The 21,400-nt window shown below is 55.8% G+C and overlaps 2 protein-coding genes across 2 annotated transcripts in view; one reads left to right on the forward strand and one right to left on the reverse strand.

The window, feature by feature from the left end:
• Positions 1-1,872, reverse strand: part of PDGFRB (platelet derived growth factor receptor beta) — a 32,728-nt gene extending 30,856 nt beyond the window's left edge. The window contains exon 1 of the mRNA XM_063168835.1: positions 1,524-1,872. The gene's annotated coding sequence lies outside the window, so the exon portion shown is untranslated. The remainder of the gene's footprint in view (positions 1-1,523) is intronic.
• A 7,122-nt stretch (positions 1,873-8,994) lies between these two features.
• Positions 8,995-21,341, forward strand: CDX1 (caudal type homeobox 1). Its single transcript, XM_063168369.1, has 3 exons — positions 8,995-9,421; positions 20,772-20,917; positions 21,135-21,341. Exons 1-3 carry the CDS (start codon positions 8,995-8,997, stop codon positions 21,339-21,341), a joined length of 780 nt encoding a protein of 259 aa, XP_063024439.1.
• The last annotated feature ends 59 nt before the right edge of the window (positions 21,342-21,400 follow it).

The following is a 21,400-nucleotide window of genomic DNA, read 5'->3' on the forward strand; positions in this document are numbered from 1 at the left end:
GATCCAGGGACTGGGAGTTGGGTGTCTGTTGTCTCCTGGCCTGCTCTCCCTCCGTGCTCCTGAGCTGGAGGAAGGGACAGCAGCTTTAGGAAGAGAGAAGAGCCCTGTGCATGCTGCAGTGGGGTTGCTGTGACTTGGTGCTTGCCCCGAACACTGATCCCTCCTGATGCACTGACTGATTCAGGGGTGGTTCCTGGGCTCAGGGACACTGCCCAGGGCTGGTGGCTGCCACAGCAGCCAGAGCACACCCAAGCTTGGGTGACGTCCCTGTCAAGGAGTGACTCCAAGCCTCATGTCAGGGCTGCCAACCAGGGCAGCTGCCTGGCAGCTCCCCCTCCAAGCCAGCCTGGCCACGTCCTTGACACCAGATCTCGGTGACCACATGAAACTCACTTATTTCCCAAGAGCCATGGGAGAACAAGTATCTTGTCCTGCAGGGTGTTTAGGGGGAAATGACCTCCCAGCCACCCCTCAATGCCCTCTGGGAAGCACTGGGTCTCAACATTGCTAATCCTTGTCATCAATGGGAGACCTGAAAAGATTTGGGAATGCCAAGCCTCTGCCAGCACAGGGTTTGCACACCAGACCAACTACTTTAAGCTATTTGCCCATGCTTTAGCATAAACCCCACTTGCTCTGGGACCAGGATGGAGAAGCACAACATCCCTGTCCACCACAATGAATGACTCCCAGCTGGCAGGTGGGTGCAGGAGCTGGATGCTCTGAGCCCACTGTGAGCACCAAAGCCCTGCAGGTCATGCTCACCCCTGTCCCTGGGCTGTCAGAGCCTCACTGCAGACCAGCTCTGCCCTGCTGCAGGCCCTCAGCTCTTGTGCTTTGAGGACAGCATAGTTGCCCACATCCCTGCCTAATAGGGTTTTACCAAGCTCTGCCCTCTCCAGTGCCCAGCACTCGCAGGCACAGACCCTGGGCAGGGCTGGCAGATGTCCCTCCCCATGGCCCACAACAGAGGTGACAGGGTCCCTGGAGCAGCCTGCAGTCAGGGATGGCCATGTGTGTGTGTGGACAGGCTGGCAGTGGGGTGACACTGCTCTACACTCACACTTAAGGATTTCTCACTGACATGGTGGGCAGCCTCTTCCCCGTGCACCCTCCAGCCCTCCCACCAGCCAGGGCAAGCCCCAGGTCCCGGGAGAAGCAGAGATCACCCGGGCCCTCCTCCTGCTGCAGCGGGTCCCTGCTCCCTGTCCTACAGCCACAGCATCCCCGTGCTCCTCTCAGCTGTCCCAACCCAGGACTCAGTGAGAGTTAATGCCATGTTCTTTCCTATGGGATGCCGCAGAATTCAGCTGTTTCCCAGCACACACCATCTCCCCAGAGCCCGGTGGGTGTTTCGGGCTGCCAGCCCCTTGGAGGGGAGCAAAGCCCCTTCCCAGCAGCCGGGCTGGCTCAGGGACAGGAGGGCAGGCTCCTTCGGGGCTGTGCCAGCTCCAGCACGGCGTGTCCCATCTGGAGAGGCAGAGAAGGCGAGTCAGCCCCGAGTGGGCGACATGAGAGCTTACCTTGAGCAGGGTCCCTCCAGCCGAGTGAGCGCCGCACGTCCCAAGGGAAGGCTCCGAAATTCCTCCTTCTCCTCCTCCAAACTCTATCTGCTGCCTGCTCAGGCTGTCCCTGCCCTCCCAGCCTGCCCAGCTGGCAAGGCTTCTCCACTTAAAGGCGAAAGAGAGGGAAAGAAAGAAATGAAGTGGAAGGGAGGAGGGGAGTGAAAAAAAAAATAAATAAAATAAAATCAAAAGGAGAGGCGAGGCTGTGCCAAGGCTGGGCTGCAGCCAAGCCCCTGCTCTGCCGCTCTAGCGCATCTCACAGCGCCCTGAGCAGCCCCCGGCCCAGCTGGGAGGGGGCTCTGCCTGCTCGGAGCCGGGGCCGAGGATGTGCACGCGTGTGTGCGTGCGTGTATAAATAAAAGAGACCTCGGGAGGAGGAGAAGGGGGGAGGCTGCTTCGCCAATGAGGAGCGGAGCTCCTCCGACTTCCTCCCTCCACCCCGTGTGGGGACCCTTTGCGGAGCGCAACTCGCGATTAACGCCCGCCGGACGAGGGTGATGGGTGAAAAAAAAAATAAAATAAAATAAAAGGAGGAGAAGCCAAAGTGGCTGCAAGGAGAGGGGAGCTGTGCTGCGGGCTGAGATGGGGCGAGCGCTGAGGGCCCAGAACAGCGAACAAAAGGAGCCCGGAGCAGCCCGACTATCGCCTCCTTAAACCGCAGGGAAGGAGCTGCTCTCTCCCTGTGTCTGCTTTCAATTCTGGCCTTTTCCCCTGTTTTCTTTTTCTTTTATTTTCTTTCTCTTTTTTTCCCCTCAAGCCCCCCCTCCCGTTTTCTTTTTTTTTTTTTTTTTTTTTTTTTTTTTTCCCTTTCTCAGGATATGAGGGGATGTTTAGAAAATCCACTGCCCACGCCAGCAGCTGACTCATGTTTTTATTAAAGAAGGCCTGCAGTGAACTGACTCCGTGTGCTCCCCCAGATCCTCCCTGTGCTGGGCTCTGCTGGTCCTGCAGCTCCTGGCCCCGACTGGCCACTGCCCCTTGGGGGCCACCAACTCACCCTTGCAACTCTTCTTCATTTCTGGAAAGGGGGATAAAAGGTCTTCTGCAACTGATGCTGCAGCAGAGGGTGGGTTTGGCTGGGGATTTGGGGCTGTTGGGGCTGCTGAGGGCACAGAGCTTGGAGAGGTGGCATCATCTCAGATGTCCTACACCCCTACTGCCCTGGGGGGATGGAATCCAGGTGATGGACCAGCTATAAATCCTCCCAGCATCTTAACGAGTTCAAATCAAGTTTCTGAGAAACTTTCAGTAGGCAGAACATTATCATGTGTCCAGAAGGGATTTTTTTTTTTTTTTCGATTTGTTTTAGCACTGTAACAAGGGACAGGATGAAAACTGCCCTTTGATCCATCAGCTCTTGCCACCATTTTCATCTTTTGGATGCTAAAGGGTGGTCAGGCATTGGAACAGGCTGCAAAGGGGAGTGGTGGAATCACTATCCCTGGAACTGTTAAAAAAGATGTGGCATCGGGGGCATGGTTTAGTGGTGAAGATGGCAGTGGTGGGTTGGAATCTATGATCTTACAGACCTTAACCATTCTCTGTTTCTTTCTGATCCAAACAAGAAATAGTGCAAAACTGCACTGGCTATCCTGAAAATATACCTGCCCATCTTTCTTTAATTTTCCTTTTTAAGAATTAAAAAGCCCTCCCCGTAATGACAACACTGCTGAAATCTGTGTTTCTGCCTTTTTTGCAAGGCAGACTCCTTCCCTCCTGCCAAGCTAGTAAATGCCTACACAATTCCACAGGGAATGATTCCCTGGCTGGGCCAGCCCGAGAGATTTGCTGCTTATCTGACATTATCTCCATGTTTTCTCTGTATCTATGGAAAACCAGAGGGGAGGTGTTCATTCTGGGCAGCTGTGGAGGCTGAGGAGAGCCAGGCTGCAGTGCCCAGGTTATCCCTGTGTGCCACTCATGGCACAGGGCTGGAGTGCCAGCTCCATGCCTGGCAGCAGGACAGCTGCAGGAGGGATGCAGGCCTGGCTTGGATGGATTCCCCCAGCTCCAGGCCTGGTGGTGGCCCTGTGTCAGGGGCCCTGTCACCCCCCTGTGCAGAAATGGAGCCAGCGAGCCTGAGAGCAGCTCATGTGGGGAGCAGGAGGCAGAGGGGACGTGCTGTGCACATGGCTCTTCCCAGGGCTTCTCCCAAGGGACTAAAAGATGTGTCTGGTGGGTCCATGTGTGGGGACCTAAGGGCTGCTGGGAATTGTTCAGCAGAGTTGTTTCCTGGCAGTGTCCTTGCTCTGAGGACGTGACTGCTCCAGGCAGAGTGGGAGAGGGAGAAAGATTGCACCCCTGGTGCAATCCTGCTGGGCCCCTTGCACTGGGGATGGCTACCTGGGATGAGCAGGGGGTGGAAAAGCTGACACAGACCATGCTTGAGGGCAGAGCATCCTGAGCCTGAAGGGGGACACATTTCCCACTCTGTCCTTTGCAAACAGATAGCCCCAATACCCACTCCAGGCTGGGACCAGGAAGAATCTGGCAAGCAAAACCTCCCAGTCTGCAAAAGGCAGGATTCATTGTTTGGGGATGCTGAGAGAGCCCTGGGGAGCCCAAAGCATCCCGGCAAGCACACGTCAGCCCACTCTGAGCATCCCCAGGGAGCAGCCACAGGCGCACACTTTGTTTAGGAACAGCACGCTGGGGTTACGGCAGCTCCTGGGAAAGGCCAGCTCAGAGGAAGCACCAAAGCCAGAGGAACTCGCCTGTGCAAGTGTGTGGGTGGAGGGCAGCAGCTCTGCTGCTTTGGCCTCATCAGCCCTTCACTGCTCACCTCTATTTTTGGTGCTTCGTGGTGCTGCAGGACCCAGTGGTCCCCCTGGGGCTGGGACAGCTGCGGTGTGGGATGCCAGACCCCTCTCAGCTGAGATTTCCAGCTTCAGTGAGCATTGTTAAGTGATAATGGGGGCTTGGGGTCATGTAGAGCAGCATCTCTGGTAGGGAAACCAGCCACTGAGACAGGACATTCCAAGGTCTGCTCTGGCATCACATGGATCAAAGCAGCTCTCCAGACTCCTGCCCCATCCCAGGCAGAGCTGGGACCCAGAGAAAAGCCCATATCCCAACCCTGGCATAAAGGAGAGAGACCAGGTACCCAAGACAATGGTGGAAATAGCCATGCTGGAGCCAGCAACAGGTACTGTGCACCAGCTGGTGACAGGCAGGTACAGGAGCAGCAGATGTTGGCCTACCCCACTTCTCTGAAGGTTTGATGAGGGCCAGATTTGCTACAGCTTCAGTTTTTCAGAGGCTCTATCAATTCCAAGTCAGCCCAGGAATTCCAGCATTGCTCTGAAGTGGTGTCAAGCCGCAGACCACAAGAGAGGAGTGGTGGGTGCCAGGGAGCACAGCCCCACATCTGGGCAGCACATCTGGCGTGGCAGCTGCCAGCACATGCTCCTGGCTGCATCCAGCTCCTGCAGGGAGCTGCACTGGGGACTCATCCAGCATCTCTAAAGCTGTGCCCTGGTGTTCAGAGGAGCCTGTACCCTGTGTGTGTGTGGTCCTGCTGGGACTGGGTGGGTGACACCAGTGCCCAGGGAGGAAGGGGAGGCAGACTTTGGGCTTCTTCCAAAGTGAATGTACGCCCATAACATGATGGGGAGCATCCTGGGGACTATCCTGCAGCATTCCCCACCACTGGGAACATTCCTGCAGCACTGGAAACCCCAGTGCTGGACAGTCATGGACACCACAGGGTGCCAGTGGTGCCAGGAGGTAACTCTGGGCCGTACACATGTGTGGTGCTGTGTCCTTATGGGGCTGGCCCCTTCCCTACACTCCTGGGGCTCTTGGGGGAGGCAGCAGCCCGAGGACGATGTTATCCCGCTGCCTTTCCCCACCTCGGGGCCATTCCGACCCCGTCCCACGCACTCCTCCTCACCCCCAGCACGAACCTTGCTATGAAATGTGCTCGGCAGAGCCCCGGGAGGCAGCGGCAGCTCCTGGGTGAATACTAATAGCGGTGCCTCCGCTCGCCCCAGACTTTCCCACACATCTGCAGCCACTTAACGTGGGAATCGTTAACCCTCTGCTTGCCCCGTGCCCGAAACACAGCCAAGGAGGGAAAGCAGGATGCTCCCCACCAGAGCAGGGGGAATCACACCCCCAGCCCACTGAGAGCAGGGCCCACACGGGCTGGGGAGAAGTGCCAGCAGTGTCCCTGTCCCCAGTGCCCTCTTCAGAACACTCAGTTTATGGCATTTGCATTTGCCAAGAAAGCTGATCCAGATCCCAAAGAGGATCACTGGATGGGGAGAGGGGAGCTGTGTGGCAGCAGTGCTGGCACATCCATTTGGGCTGTCCTGGTCCCTCTCTCTGGGGACCAGCTCTGCAGACCCTCCTCAGCATGGGGACACAAGTGACAGCACAGGGGTGGTTCAGGCTGCTGGGGAGAACCAAAGCCACATACGAGTCTGCAGGGGGGCTGAGGGAGATGAGGCAGGGCTTGTCCTCTGTGAGAGGGTTGCACTGATGTCTCCATTGCCAGAGAGGAGGGGTCACTCTTGGGGCATTCAGGAATGACTGAAAGGTCCTGCCTGGACTGGGATGGGAGTGGGGCCATGCAGCTCTGGGATATGCTCGTCTGAAGACACAGATTTGCCTTTGGAAGCAATAGGAGCTGGAGTGAGTGGGGAGGTGGTGGAAGAAAAGAGGAACAAGCAGAGACATCTACTTGATTCTCCCACTTCTGCAGAAACCATGGTGTGGCTCAGAGCAAGTTGGGGGCAAGGCAGGACTTGGTTTCCCATACTAAGTGCCTCCTCCACGGGAGCAGGAGCTGATGGGATGGTGTCCCTGCTCCATCTGGGATGGCTGCGTGCAGCCTGGCCCCAGGGACCTCCCGGCCCTCCTCCTTCCAGGAGATGGCATCACTCGATCACGGATAGGAGCGCCGAGCCCCAGGGAGCAGCCAGGGAGCCCTGACTGCTCTCCCTCTCTGCTTCACCTGCCTGGTTTCTACCGGGAATACCCGGTCTGAAGGACTAGGGGTGGTCCCCAGGTTGGGTGCATTTCTGGGGGTCTCTAGGATGGATGGAGGGGGTACTGCCACCTGCTCTCACCCAGCTGGGGACCCTCAGGCGCTCTGTCATCTGCTCCCCCATGGGACCCCAGTGCAGGTGGCGCCCCGAGGCACTGAGGGTCCCCCTCAGCCCCCTTCAGCCCCAGCTGAGCAGCTGAGATGCTCCTTGGGGAGCCCATGAAGAGCTCCTCATCCGGCTCCTCCCCAGCATGAGCTTCACCACCAGTGGTAAATGGCTCAAAGAAAGGAAGAAGAGGGAAGTTACTGTTGGTGGATCTTTATGGCCTAATTGTCCTCCCCTTTGCCCACACTGAGGGAGGTCATGCTCAGCTGTCAGTGGGCACCTGGCCATGCTGTGCCCTGCCCAACCTGCTCCCCTGGGGAGGATGCAGGTGTGGGTCACTGCCCCGGACCCCTGAGCCCCCCATCCCCAGCAGCTGCCTGAGCCCTTGGCATTGGCCCCACAGGCTGGCAAAAGGCAAGGGGGGCCTGAGCTCCCTGTCACTGCCTTTAGGAAACAGCCAGGGGCAGGAAGATCCCAGTCCCTAAAATGCAGCCACCCCTGGGATGGGACCCAAGAGCCACCTGTGCTCCTCTGTACCTCCCACCATCTGCTCAGGGGGAATTTTCTTCTCTTTTTTTACCCCACTTCCTCAGCACCTTTGCTGATGGGAGGAAGAGGAGGAGTAGGGTGGCCTTGACTCTAGTTTGCACAGAGCCATGGCTGTCCTGAGATCTTGGGGAAAATCCAGGATAGATGGGGTTATATGGCACATCAAGCAATGTGAGCTGAGTGCTGAGCTGAGATCATCACTGGGTGGGACAGTCATGACAGCCACCTTTGTCACGAGGGAGGGACCTGGGACAAGGCTGAGCAAGGGGCTGGGGACCCGGGGATGCTGCAAAGTGCTCACCTCTCCTGGTGCCTCCAGCCATGCCAGGTTTGGGGAGGCAGAACCCAAGTGATGCCAGCTCTGGGGGTGATTTCCCATTGCTGGGGGTTTACCCTTCTCTGTCCTCATAAACCAGACCCCTCACCTCCTACCCCTGTCCCCTCCATCTCATCCTGGCACCCACCCTTGCAGGAAGTGGATTTAGCACAGAAGAATATGTGCATCCAGTTTCAAGTAGAACTGGGGCAAGACCAATGGGATGAGGTTCCTGGGGCTGACACAGAGAGGAAGAGGCAAAACCCACTCTTGAAACCTCTGTAGACTCTGCTTCTGACTGAAGAGAAAAAAACCAGCCTGCAAATGACAGCTGTGGCTGCAGTGGTGGCCACTGTAGCTGGAGTGTGACACTGGCAGGGAGGGGGACATCAGCCAGCAGTGGGGCCGAGGTTCCTGTGGTGAGGGTTTTTTCTGGACAGTGTGTCACCCAAGGGTCTCTGGGGTGCAGGTGTGTCTGGCCTGACAGGTGACGAGTGGGTGATCTCTGCTCGGGTGTTTGTGGCTGGCACCTCCCACCTTGCAGGCAGACAGAGCTTTACAGGTGTCCCCTTTCTGCTTGATTTTCCCTATCACCAGCATATGGGTATGGTTTTGCTTTCTTAGGAGAGAAAACAGGTGGGCTGCTCCTCTCGCTGCAAAGAGGAGCTCTGCAGGGCTGTGAGCCCCCTGGAGCTGTGTCAGCCCAGGTACTCCCAGCAGTGCTCATGGTGTCCATTCTCCCTGCACACAGAGTCTGCCCATCTGTCCTGCTCCCTGAGGCTGGGCTGAGCTTTGCTCTCAGGATTGGAGGGGTGGGCTTGCCCTGGGATGAAGGAAATGCAGAACCTGAGCCTCCACCAGCCCCTCTTTTCCAAAGAGGCAGATGCTGCTGCTGGGCACAGGAAAATGCCATTCAGAGCAAGAACTTGGTGTCCTCCAATGTAGGACAGGGCAGGTGACACGGGCCAGCCTGTCGCCTCGTGCAGCCAACTTTCAATACAGCGGTTCATCCCAAGGCACCTTATTCCTGGGGCATGGATGCTGGGGTCCCTTGGGGCCTCCTCATGAGACTCTTGTGGCACTCTAATGTCCCCAAAGCCAGCTACTAGAGAGGACCACGTCCTGTGGCATGGGCACGGTTGTGGGGAGGTGACAGAGGGGCTGGGGGATCCTCCCGGGGTCACCCCCTACCTCATCCTCCTTGCAGCCCGAATGGGAAGCTTGAACTCGTCCCCCCTCACCCGCTGGGGTTTCTGCACTTTGAAATGCAAACCTGCCTTTCAATGCAAATGCTGCGAGAGGTTGGGCCCAATAAAAGCCCGTGGGCAGGGAGGTGCCTGGCCCCAGGACAGCTCCCCAAGGCGCCCAGGTGAGCGCTGCCGAAGGAGGGGCGGCCGCCTCCCGCCGAACCCGGGCGGCCGCAGAGCGGCTCGGCGGCGCAGCATGAGCGCGGGGCCGGCCCGCGAAGATGTACGTGGGATATCTTGTGGATAAGGACACCAACATGTATCCCAGCCCCGTCCGGCACCCCGGCCTCAACCTCAACCCCCAGAACTACGTGCCGGGACCGCCGCAATACTCGGACTTCGCCAGCTACCACCATGTGCCGGGCATTAACAGCGAGCTGCACCACGGGCAGCCCGCGGCGGCCTGGGCCTCGCCCTACACCCCTGCCAAGGAGGACTGGCATTCCTACGGCACCGCCGCGGCCCCTTCCACCGCCAGCCCCGGCCAGTTCGGATTCAGCCCCCCAGATTTTAATCCCATTCAGCCTCCGGGCTCTGGACTCCTGCCCCCACCCATCAGCAGCTCGGTGCCGCAGCTGTCCCCCAATGGCCAGAGACGCACCCCGTACGAGTGGATGAGGCGCAGCATTCCCAGCACCAGCAACAACGGTAAGGAAAGCCCGGCCCGGCACCGTGCCCGGGGCAGGGGATCCCTCTGGGTCCCGCGGGGCTGGATCCTGCTCCGTGGGGACTGCCGGAGGGACAGTGAGCTTGGCCTGCCCTTGGCACGACACACGGTCCTCAAGGAGCAGGGGAGCTCTGAGGTGGCAGGGGCTGAGGATGGACAGGGAGGGTTCTGTCCTTCCACACTGCAGCTGGGTTTTCATGGCTGGAAAGTAATTTTCGCCAACTGGTGGAATTGCCTGCGGCTGCCGGGTAGGATGGGCAGAGCCAGAGACCCCCAGAACCCTGGGTGGTGTTGGATTGGGGGGTCTCAAAAGTGAAAGGGTGAGAGCGGCAGGCTGTGGCTGTACATGAAGTGTGAGCTGGCTGTGTGTGATGGGTGTGCAAGGGAGTGTGAGAGGCTGTGTATGGTGGGTGTGCAAGGGAGTGTGAGCTGGCAGTGTGAGAGGCTGTGTGTGGCAGGTGTGCAAGATGCCCAAAGCTCTGTGTGTGTGTGCAGGGAAGGAGCTGTGTGTATATCCACGCTCTGTGTGTGTGAGGTGGATTCAGTGCAGCGCTGCCGGCTCTGTGTGAGTGTGCAGGGCACCATGAGCGGTGTGTGTGTACAGGCAGTGCCCCCAGGTGTGCCCAGGAGAGGTGACACTACTCAGTGTGTGTGTGCAGGGTGCTGTGAGGACGATGTGGTGCATGGTGTGTGTACGAGGGGCACTGTGTGTGTTCTGGGGACAGTGCCACATGGAGGGTGGCTGTGGCTGCTGCAGGTGCACGGGGCAGAGGGTGCCCAGCTCTCCAGGAAAGGGGGCCCTGGTTCCCGTGATTACCTCTGCCTTGGGCACAGAGTGGTCATGCTGTCCCCAGGGTCCTGTCCCCGCTGAACTCCTGACCTGGGGGAAGCGTCTGGGTGACCCCAGCCCCCTCCCTGCCCTGCTGCCCACTTCAAAGGCGGTGGGCAGGTCCCCCTTGGGGCCAGCCCAAATTGACAAGGACTTCTCTTTGTCATGGAGATGGTGGCTGGCTCCTTTGGCAGTGAGGTGAGGTGCGGGCCCTTTGTCCTGACCTACCCTCACCCTTTCATCTTCCCAGCCTGGACCCTTCCCAGCAGGACCCATGGGGCTTGCCTGAACCTGCCACCCCTCTCTCTCTGCTGTGCTGGCCATGAGCTCCTCAGAGCACTGCTGGGGCCAGCTCACTGCAGGAGTGGTTGTGGCCATCTCTCACAAGGGCAAGTTTGCTTTGAGTTACTGCTGCCCCAGATCCCTGGAGTCAGGGCCTGGGCTCCCTGTTTGCAAAGTGCCTCCAGTTTTTGGCTTGTTTTTGGCCCTGCATTATTCTCAGTTGCTAAGGACCATCTAAGGGCCTTCTGCAGAGGTGCCTGGGGTCTTATAGCATGGAAAATACCCACTCACATTCCCAGAATCTGTGTGGCAGGGATGGGGACCAGTGTGCAGTGGAGCAGGCAGAACATCCAGATAAATGGAAAAAAACCCAGCCCCAGTCTGGAAAGAGGAGGGAGAGGCAGGCTGGTATTTCCTGTCCCATTTTAAGCACTGAATGTAACTATTTAAGAAAAACGCTTTCCCCCGGATGCAGGGATGGAGACCCACAGGCATGCCAGGGCTGAGGGCTTCCCTCTGCCCAGGGTGGAAAGGGAAATGTGATGTGCAGCCCTCCCCTGCAGCAGGAACCTTCTGCAGGTTTTGTAGGTCTGAACATCTTGGTTTCTTCTGAGAAGAGAGGTGGGAGGGAAAATGAATGGGGAAGGAAAGCCATCAGCACACCTCTCCTCTGGATCAAGGCCATGGGTTTACACCCAGCAGTGGGGCCAAGATAAAGCAGGAGCTTGAAAGTGCCTCTGATTGAGTTAGACAACAATTGAGCTGATTGAATTCTGGAAAAATATCATTAGTTGCTTAGTTTGTATCTCTTAGATCAAATACATACAAAGGAACAAATAAACCAGCCTTGTTCCTCTCACACACACAGAGGAGCTGCCCCTGCCCCACCACAGAAATACAGGGGTGAAAGGATCTTCCTGGGGTGCTTTCCTTAGGCTGGATGCCCTGTAAGTTCCTTTTCTAAGTCACCCACAGATTGAGGACCTGTCCTTGCACCTCTGCTGGGTCCAAGCCCAATGCTGCTGCAGGGTTTGGTGGTGGTGGGATCCTGAGCTGGGAGATGGTGGGGGGGATGCAGTTGGTGCTTTCCAGTGCTGCCCTTTAAATGAAAGTCTTCATTAAGCTTGAAAGAGAGTAGGGCAGAGATGGGTTTGACATAGATAAGGGTGAAGTTCTTAGATGAATCATTTTATTGAAATCAATGAACTGGACTTTGATCAGTATGGATTGATAAACTCCTCATCTCACCGCAGTGGGAATAGGAAATGAATACATGAAGGTTTTTTTGCTATAAATATCAACAGTTTCATTGGGAATGCTATAAATCATAATACTTCAGAGGGTTGTAAATTAATGTTCCCTTTCTGTCTTGGCTCCTATGAACAGCTTCTGGCCATAGTTTGAAAGCTTTTGGGGAAGAGCTGCGTGGTAGCAAAATAAAATGTTGTGCAGGGAATATGAGTGTGTCAGTCACTTCTGCAAATATGATCCACAGCTTGAGAAAAATCAATGAGAAATCTCCCAGTGACTCACTGCAGAGTCAGGCTTTACAGGGGGGTGATTTTCTGTACGTGTTGCTACATTCATGCTGCAGCTGAGCTGAGATATCCCAGCAGCAGCAGGCATTAAACCCCAGCCACCAGGAATTGGGGGTTACAGGGAACAGAGCTGGGAGATGTCCCCAGGCCTCATTTCTCTCTCCAATGCCACCTCCTTTTCTGCTCATAAAATCTTCACTAGCAGCATGTCAGAGCAGCATGCTTCCTCCTTATTCACAATTATTTGCAAACTTCCCTGTGAATTGCACCCAGGGTTTATAAAAAGCTCAGGAAGGTGGCTGGAAGTGGAGCTGGCTGAACTTTGAAATTCACCCTCTGCTTGTTAGTCATGCAAATCCCCAGATACTGCCTCGGGTCTGGCTTTTAGGTCACTAATTGAGCAGGGGCTGCAGTGCTAAATATTGCAAGTGAAAGTGCAATTGGAGAATCCCTTGCAGAGGCAAATGTGCTCAGGGCTTTGTGTGGCAGCAATGCCCGTGGTGCCCACGCAGGTTTTGGGGTGATGGAGAGCAAGCAGTGATGCTCTGAGCATGTGGTGATTTGCTGGGTGTGCAGTTTTCCATCTCAGTTTTATTATTTCTAGGTCAGTTTTCCAGCTCTGTTTATTTTCCTAGTGGGGCCCATGAACACTGGGGGAAAAAGTTCAACTCCCAATAATGAGACAGAAACATTTCCCCTGGGCTGCTGGGGTTCATGCTGTGCTTGGCATGTTTTGGGATGATGGTGCTGGCTGGAGGACAGTGCATTTCCCTGGTCAGTCCCTGCTTGGGGAGCCTCTCTTTAGGCCATGCTCATTCCCTGTGAGACCCTCTCCTTCACTGGGTGAGGGGAGCCACACATCCTCTCTGTACATATTTAACGTCTCAGTGATGAGGAGGGAGGAAATGCTGGGTGAATCCTCGCCGAATGGACTCTGCCAAAGCTCCCCCATCTCTACTCTGGGTTGGGAAAATGGGCAATTGAGACATCAGGGTTGAGGCAGGGCCCATCTTGGGGTCTGAGGGCCCCTCCAAGGAGCCCAGCAATGCTCCAACACCCAGAGTAGCTCTCTCCATGGCAGTTCACACACACTTGGGGTGTGTGTCAGGCCCCATCAGTCTTCTCCCTTTGAATTATTAACCCACAACCTGCTCCTGGCCCCAGCTAGGGTTTGTTGACTGCTTAGCCTGCTGGCCAAGGTACAGGCATCTCAAACTTTCCTAGAATTGACTTTCCTTGAACAAAAAGGGCTTCCCTGGAGCACTGGCAGTACCTACGTGATGGGCTTGGCTGGCTAATACCCCGGGATTAGCAGAGGGACACTTTAAACCTCTGGCCAATGACAGATGTTTCCTATGGGGGACCTTTCAAGGACACCCTCTCCAGTCCTGTTAGCTTTGTGATCCCTTGGATAAGGGGCTGCATCCTTCCCCCACCCTGCCCCATGGCAAGGATGGGCCAAACCCTGTGGGGCTGCAAAGGGGGAGAGGAACCCTGGTGTCCATATGGGACCCCCAGTGCCTTGCTGTCCTGCTCTTCCTGCTGCAGATGAGCCACACGCAGCCAGGAGGGAGGCTGGGATGAGCTGGATCAGGCTGGGGTGAGGTGAGGTTGTGGATGGGGCTGTGCCCAGCCCACGTGTGCCAGCAGCCCGTGTGCCACCCAGAGCTGCTCTGCTCTTTGACCCAGCTCAGGAGCCAGCCTGGCACTCAGCTCGGCCTCATAAAACATGGCAACAACTGAAGGAATTTGCCAGTTGCCAAAAGAAAAGATCCAGTCACTGCAGGGCTGGGAAAGACTTGCCCCAGCACCCAGCTTGGTGCTGCTGCCCCGGGGGATGAAGGGTTTCTGCTTGTGCTGTCCATGTCCAGGAACACGGGGGTGTGATGGGGAATCACCAGCTCTCTGCAAACACCAGGCATTGCCCTTCATCCCCTTGGGGCTTGCACCTCCTGGGAGGAGAATGGGGCTTGCAGGAGGGGTGTCCTCACCAGTGGGTGTGGATGTGGCTGCAGCTCTCTCCCTGTCCCACCGTGCTGGCTGTGCAAAGCCCAGCCAGGGCCAGCCTGTGCTCCTGTGCACCAGTTTACACTCTCCAAATCCAGCTCTCTGACCAGGTGTTTCTGTCCTTTCCTGGCAGCAGGGCTGCCCTGATTGACTGTGCCATGCACCAAGCTCTGCCTCGAGCTCTGCTACAACCCCCGGGCATGCATTCCCACACACTCACACTTAGAGCAAAGCTTTTTTGGGAGCACAGAGCTTGATCCTCAGTGAGCAGGAGAGCAGAAAGCTGTTGGGTCAAGCAGTGCAGTTTGGCAAGTGAAATGTTTCCAGTGCTCACCATACCAAGCTGAACCAGGTTTTATTGCTACCTGGTGCCCATGGGAGAATTGCAGTTTGCTCTGAGGCCTTTGGCACCAGGAAGAAATATTCAGGTTGTGTGAGGTGAACCACCATGGAGAGAGCTACTCTGGGTGTTGGAGCATTGCTGGGCTCCTTGGAGGGACACTCAGACCCCAAGATGAGTCCTGCCTCAACCCTGATGTCTCAAGTGTCCATTTTTCCAACCCAGAGTAGAGATGGGGGAGCTTTGGCAGAGTCCATCCAGTGAGGATTCACCCAGCATTTCCTCCCTCCTCATCACTGAGACATTAATTATGTACAGAGAGGATGTGTGGCTCCTCTCACCCAGTTTTTGACACCCAGCAGTTGTCTCAATGCAGTGCATTCTGGCAGGGGGGTGATGCCAGGCAGGGATCTCGGGGAGGATTGCCTACAGAGGGGGTGGTTTCTCCCTGGCTGGGATGAAACAAGCCACATGGCTCTGCTCCTTCCCCGGGCTGGCCGGCCCATCCATCACTGCTCTGCTTCCTGCGGCACAGGAAAAATAGCTGGGGATGTTGAAGTATGCAAGGCAAGGGGAAGGCTTGTGAAAACCATGAGCTGCTGGTTCCCAGCACTCAGGGAGTGTGAGGGGCTCGGGTTTATCCCCCCCCTTCAGGCCACAGAGGAGCGTGGGTGTTTTGGAGGGGGAGGAAAGGGAAAAAATGTGTGGGGAGGGGGTGAACAGGGAGGGCATCAGAGGCTCAGCCCTTGCCACCACCAGTGCAGGCTTTGGGGTTCCCGTTTCTGGGGTGATAAGGGGCGGTGGAATGAGCTGGGCTGTCTGTGCCCAGCCTCAGCTGAGCTCTGTGCGGCACGGCTCCCATCAGCGCTGCTCGGCAGAGGGAGCATCGACCCCTCTGCACGCAGGCAGCTGGAGCACATCTGGCTGCCAGATGGGGGTGGCTCCAGCCAGCCTGGAGGCTCCTGAGCTTCAGGAGCGGACCTCAGCCCTTTCCTGGGCCTGGGGTCTCTGTCATGGGGCATTTCGCTCCTGGCTGTCCTCAGTTTTGTGGGGTTGTGAAGGGGATTTCCCCCCATGGAGCTGCAGAAGGACTGGGGATTCAGCTGCCCAGGGAATCTCATAGCCCTGACACTGGGACTGTGTGCCTCAGTTTCTCCAGCTGTTGCACTGCCTAAGCTCTGTTGGGGATGAGAGAAGTTTTCCTTGATCCTTTCCCTGGGTAGAAATGCCAGATCCTGACAGAGCACTGATTCCTCTGGGATGGGAGGATTTTATCCTCTTTATTCCTAATTCAGAATGGAGCAGCTTTATCATGGAGAGGAAACACACACATGGAGGGGACAGCCTTGCGTCCTTTTTGCTGCACTTTACCTCCAGTATGGACCAGTTCTTTCCCAGGTGCTCCGTGGTGACAGGACTTGTACACCTGATGCTTCTCAGCATTATAATATTGCAATGCCATCAGATAGTGTAGGAGCAGGCACCCAGATGGGCAGACAAGCCTGGACAGATGGAGCCAATTGGGGCCAGAGCACAGCCAGGAAGATGGGAGCAGGCAGGATGGATCAGGCAGGATGGCTCTGGGAGCACAAGGAGCCAGCACAGAGCAAGGCATGAGAGCTGCTGAGGCAGCCTGGCAGCAATGCCTCCATCCCCCTGCCAGCACTTCCTCTGCAGAGCAACACCCAGTGTGTCCCCAGGCCTTGGAGATCTCTGCTGAGGGGTTCCCGCTGTCACTACTGTGGGTTCTCATCTCAGTGGCTCCAGCCAGTGGGTTGGGGCTGCCATACCCCAGCTTCCCTGACCAGAGCCCTGAGGGGTGCACAGCCGCTTCCCACAGAGCCAGAGTTTGTGGTTGTGGTAATTCTGAGCTGCTTTGACCTGTGAAATAGAGACTTTTAGAAAAGTGCTGCAGTTTGTGCTCCTGGCTGCTGGCAGCTGTGCTGCTCCTGCTGTGCCTGGGAGAAGCGTGTCCCACGGATGGGGCTCCTCCCTTTGGAGCTGGGCTGATCCCCTCACAGCATGCCAGCTTTTGCTGCACCTCCACGCACGGCGCCACTGCCACCCCACAGTCTCTTTGCCCCCTGGTTTGAAGCAGCCCCTTCCCAGCTGTTCTTAGAGCTGCTCAGCACCACTCACAGTGCCCATATTCTCAGTCTGTCAGGGTTTGGGGCACAGTTTTTTACTCAAAGCCATCCTTTGGGCAGTCCAGGACTGGGGATGGTGAAATATCCCCTTCCTGGCAGCCTCCCCTGTGGCTATGAGGGGAGAGAGCTTGGGATGGCGGGCACAGGATCCACTTTGCTTTTCCCTTCCCCTGCCAGGCTCCTGATGCTGAGCCCTGGCATCCCTGTCCTGGGGCAGGGCTGCTGTGGGCAGTGACTGCAGGCTGGGGTCAGGGCTCCATCCCCCGTGGGTGTGTGTGCACACTGGGGAGTGTGTCCCTTGGGCTTTGCAGAGCACATTAAAGCTATTCCCTTATCTAATCATGGCTCAGGTGAGTGCTATTAGGGTTACTCATTAACAGTGCTAACGATACCCTCTCCCCACGCTGTCATTGGCCCTGCCTTGATCCCAAAGCCCAAACCATTCCCACTGACCCCATGGATGGCTCCATTTGCCTGTCCCAGCAGTTCCTTTGCCTGGTCCTTCAGGGACAAGAGGCTGTAAATGCACAGCAGGGTCGGAAGGGGCTAACAACTGTGCTAAGAGACACCGCTGGCACCCCCTCTGCACCCAGCCATGCTCCCTCCTGGGGCAGCAGCCCCAGCTCCAGGTTATCCCAGCCATGGGACAGCCTGTTTCAGCTCTGCCAGGCATGGCTGGAAATGCAGGAGCAGCTCCATCCCTCTGTTTGGTTCCATCCCTCTGTTTGGCCATGGGCACGAGGGCTCCCCGTGAGGAACCGGATTGGCTTGTCCCAAATTTCCTCTTTCTTTTCACAGAGCCATAAAAAGTCTCCAGGAGAGAGTTAAGTGTAACCCAGCATTCATATTCAAGGTAGTTGAATTATTCATTGTCAATAGTATTTCTTGCAAATCCTTTTCTTTTCCTTGTGAATCACCCACAGCACATCCCTGAATTCAGCAAACATCTGAAAACAGCAATTAGTGGAGGTGAATAACTTTCCATCTCTGGCTTGGTCGTCAGCCCCCTGTTTTGAGTTTTTTCTACCTGATACTGAGCAGAAAGTGATGATATTGATCTGATATTGAGCCCGGTGCCCAGCTCACCCCATGATGGCTCTGCCAGCCCTGAGGCAAAGCCCAGCCTCCATCCAGGATGAAGGATGAAAAAGGAATAACAAAGAACAGGCTGTGATGGATCTATTTACAGCTGCAGCAGGAAATAATAATTCCTACTGAAATTCATGGCATATGTGATATTCACAAACCGCCTTATTTCTTTAGTCTTTAATTTATTTTTTTTACTCTATCTGTCAACTCCATCACTTTCCAGGTGTTCCTTTTTTCCAAACAGTGCTATTAAAATAAAAACATTGCAAGTAAGACCATTTTAAAGTTACTATCTCTTTAGAGAGGCTTTTGCTTTCAAATGAAAAAAAAAAAAAAAAGATCTATGAGAAAGAAAAATCTTGCAGGAGCCCCTGAGCCTGGAGCAGCCAGAGGGAGCCCAGTTTCTCACAGAGCTGCTAAACCTCACATAAATCTCCACCAGAGCATCTGGTTTATTCTGTAACTTCTTGGGAATTGCTGTGTTTGCAGATTCAGCACAGGTCCCCCCTGGGCTGGGCTGCAGGAGTTCTTTTGATGCTGGGGAACCCGGTGAGAGGCAGCAGTGACCCCCAGGATGGGCAGGGGCCCTGTGGGAGGGCGAGGGCAGGGTGGGATCCTGCGTGGGCTGGGTGCCCCCAGCATCACTCCCGCCCAGCAGGGCTCCCAAGGGCAGTTTTGTTTGGAGCTGTCACAGCTGATGTGTGCCAGGCAGGAGACAAGAGCCTGGCAAAGCTGGCATCACCCCTTGCACATGGAATATCTGCATTTCAGCCCTGTCCCTGCAGACACTCCACTAACACCTTGCTCAATCAAATTAACCTTTTTTACCCTTTATTAACCCACAGAGTCACCCTGTGTGGTGTGCACGGGTTTGACCTGATGGTGGTGAGGAGGGATTAGGTGTTTGCTTTCTGATCAGCCCTGGGCTGAACTGGGCTACCCACTCTGAAACATTCACTGAATTCATCTCATCCCTCAAATACGAGTTAGTGGCTGAAGTCCTGCCCTGGTGCTGGAAATCTGGTTCTGTTCCTGGTCATGTTGCAGCCTTGCTGGGCTCCTTCCCTCTTCCATGGATCACTGGAGAGCTTCAGTGCTTCTTGGGGACTGTGCTGGGACCCTCAGCCGTCACCCCATGCCAGCATGACTGTCATGCCAGCAGCACCAGGATCAAAGGCAGGAGGACACAGACAGTGGCACACAAGGAAATTTGGTGCTAAACTGAACTGAGTGACTGCTGCTTGTGTGCCAGGGAGGGCCAGCATCCAGTCCCAGCAGGGTGAGATGCCTTCCATGCCCATCCCTGCTGGCTCCCACTCTTGGTTTGCTCAGTGGTCAATGCCATGAGCTGGATTCTTGTTTCTCCTGCTTATTCAGTAGAAATCCAGCTGCTTTCATCCATCCCATGGGATGCTGCAAAGGAGCCCCTCTCCTACCTGCAGTACTCTGTGGCCATGGGTCATCCTGCCTTGAACTCTTTCACATTCAGGTTTCAGCATAAGAAGTGGCTTAGGAATGTCTCCATCTCCTTGCAATGAGAGAGCAGGAGAGAGATGCTGATAAAAATAAAAATAAAACTGAGCTGGCTGAGAAACGGATTTGCAGCCTGGAGGTTGGAGTTTGCTCTGTGGATGTTCTCTGATGTCTCATCAGGGTGTCTAGAGCTCAGTTTTCCTTTGCACTGCCTAAACTCCTGCTTCCACTCAGATGATGTCAGAATATAATTGTACTGCTGGGACTGCCCAGTGTCCAACTGATGTGGCCTAAATGGGTGGATGTGCAAAGGACTCGTTAGGGAGAACAGATGAACAGGATGGCAGGCACAAAGATCCCATTTCCTGGCAGAACCAGGCTGCAAGCAAGGTTATGTAGGTTGCTGGGCTGGAAATCCCTTTCTGCACATCTGCAGCAGTGGTGTGCAGTATCTTGTCCATGTTGATACACCCAGGGCAGCCCCAGGGAAATCCATGGAGCTGTTCTGAGTTTGCTCCCACTCCTTCCCACAGCAGCACTGCTCTCAGCATCAGAAATTCAGAAGAAGATGGGCAAACACATCTGCCAGGAAAACAAATGTCTAGGCATCATCCCCCTCAGTTCCCTGGAACAGGATTTTTTAATTTTGGGTGGAGAAGCAAATATCCACAGCTGTGTTTATTCCCTGCCTATGGGCTCTTCTGCAGGGGAAAACACCAGGAACTTGGCAGCAAACTGCCAGGCCTGGGTGTCCTCCCTCAGAGTGCCACCTGCCCCCACAGCCCAGGCAGAGTTCCACAGCTCACCCTGTGTGCCTGTGGAATCAGAGAACTTAGGAAGACACAGCTGGGCTACCTTTGACTGAATTTTTCTGCTAGAAAGCAGCAGGTGCTGTTTGCAGACCTGTGGGATGTGCATCTGTGTGCACAGACATATGGATCCTGATGGCCCCAAGCTCTGTCCATAGCTGGGGGACTAAGGAGAGATTCAGGCTGGCTTTGGCCCAACATCTCTGGTACATGGAGCCAGTCCTCAGGAGTGCTTAGGCATCATGTGAGCTCTCTCCAGTGCATCTTGAAAGACTGCACCTAAAGCACTGCCCTCTGTCTTAGCTCAGTACAGGGAGAAGGAGAGTGACCCTCTGGGTGGCAAAGAAATGTGGTTCTTGCAGGGTTTTCTGTCCTTCCCCTCTTCTGATCCATGCACGTTCAAGTGATGGCACCTTGGTTTGGGGCTTCCTAGAAGAAGAGCTGGGCTTTCCTTAGCCCTGCCAGGCAGCCTGTCCTCAGCCCACCACAGGACCTGCAGCTCTGCTCCTCTCGGGGACCATGCATCATGACACAGATTTATGGTCCATCTTCTGGGGTGCCTCTGAACCCCTCCTGCTCTTTCCTCCAAGCAATTCCACCAAAGCCCAGCTACTTCCCAACAAGAAGCAACACTCTGGTGCAAAACAGGATTTTAAAGCCAGTAGGAGCCTCCTGACTCTCCCACTGGTCCCCAGTGCGTTTCCATGAGCTCTCCACAGGTTGTGTGTCTCCTCCGTGCCCTCGGGAATGCTCCTTCCATTCCACTGCTCCCCTTCTTCCCCCGCTGGCTCACCCTCCACTCTGCTCTCTCTGCCAGGCAAGACCAGGACAAAAGACAAGTACCGGGTGGTGTACACGGACCACCAGCGCCTGGAGCTGGAGAAGGAGTTCCACTACAGCCGCTACATCACCATCCGCCGCAAGGCCGAGCTGGCCGCGGCGCTGGGGCTCACCGAGCGCCAGGTCAGTGCTCAGCACCCCACAGACCCAGCCTGGTGGGCCCGGGGTGGGCAAGGGCCAGGGCTTTAGCCCGAGCAGTCAGAGGAAGCCCCACCTTGCTCCACAGACATCCCTTCCTTTCCAAGCTTTGGGATGCCCTCCCTGCACCGTGGGGACTGGAGGTTGTCATCCTTGCCTGAGTCCATCCTTGTCTCCTCATTGCCATCTTTCCTTTCGGCAGGTGAAAATCTGGTTTCAGAACCGGAGGGCGAAGGAGAGGAAGGTGAACAAGAAGAAGCTGCAGCAGCAGAGCCAGCCCACCAGCACCACCACACCAACCCCACCAGCTGTCAGCACCCTGGGACCCATCGGAGGCCTCTGCAGCAGCAATGCCCCCAACCTCGTCTCCTCATCTCCACTGACGATCAAGGAAGAATTCATGCCTTAACCTCTCCACCAGCTACAGACCCCAAGAGAAAAGCACTATGCAGCAGAGCCCTGCCAGCC

This window comes from Melospiza melodia, chromosome 14 (genome assembly GCF_035770615.1).
Source record: "Melospiza melodia melodia isolate bMelMel2 chromosome 14, bMelMel2.pri, whole genome shotgun sequence".
In the NCBI taxonomy this organism is placed as follows: domain Eukaryota; kingdom Metazoa; phylum Chordata; class Aves; order Passeriformes; family Passerellidae; genus Melospiza; species Melospiza melodia.

Bases quoted from the DNA above. Each gene is read 5' to 3' on its own strand.
- CDX1 (XM_063168369.1), top strand. From the start codon at position 8,995: ATGTACGTGGGATATCTTGTGGATAAGGACACCAACATGTATCCCAGC. The intron at 9,422-20,771 runs GTAAGGAAAGCC...TCTCTCTGCCAG, and splicing joins TCCCAGCACCAGCAACAACG to GCAAGACCAGGACAAAAGAC. The intron at 20,918-21,134 runs GTCAGTGCTCAG...TCCTTTCGGCAG, and splicing joins TGGGGCTCACCGAGCGCCAG to GTGAAAATCTGGTTTCAGAA.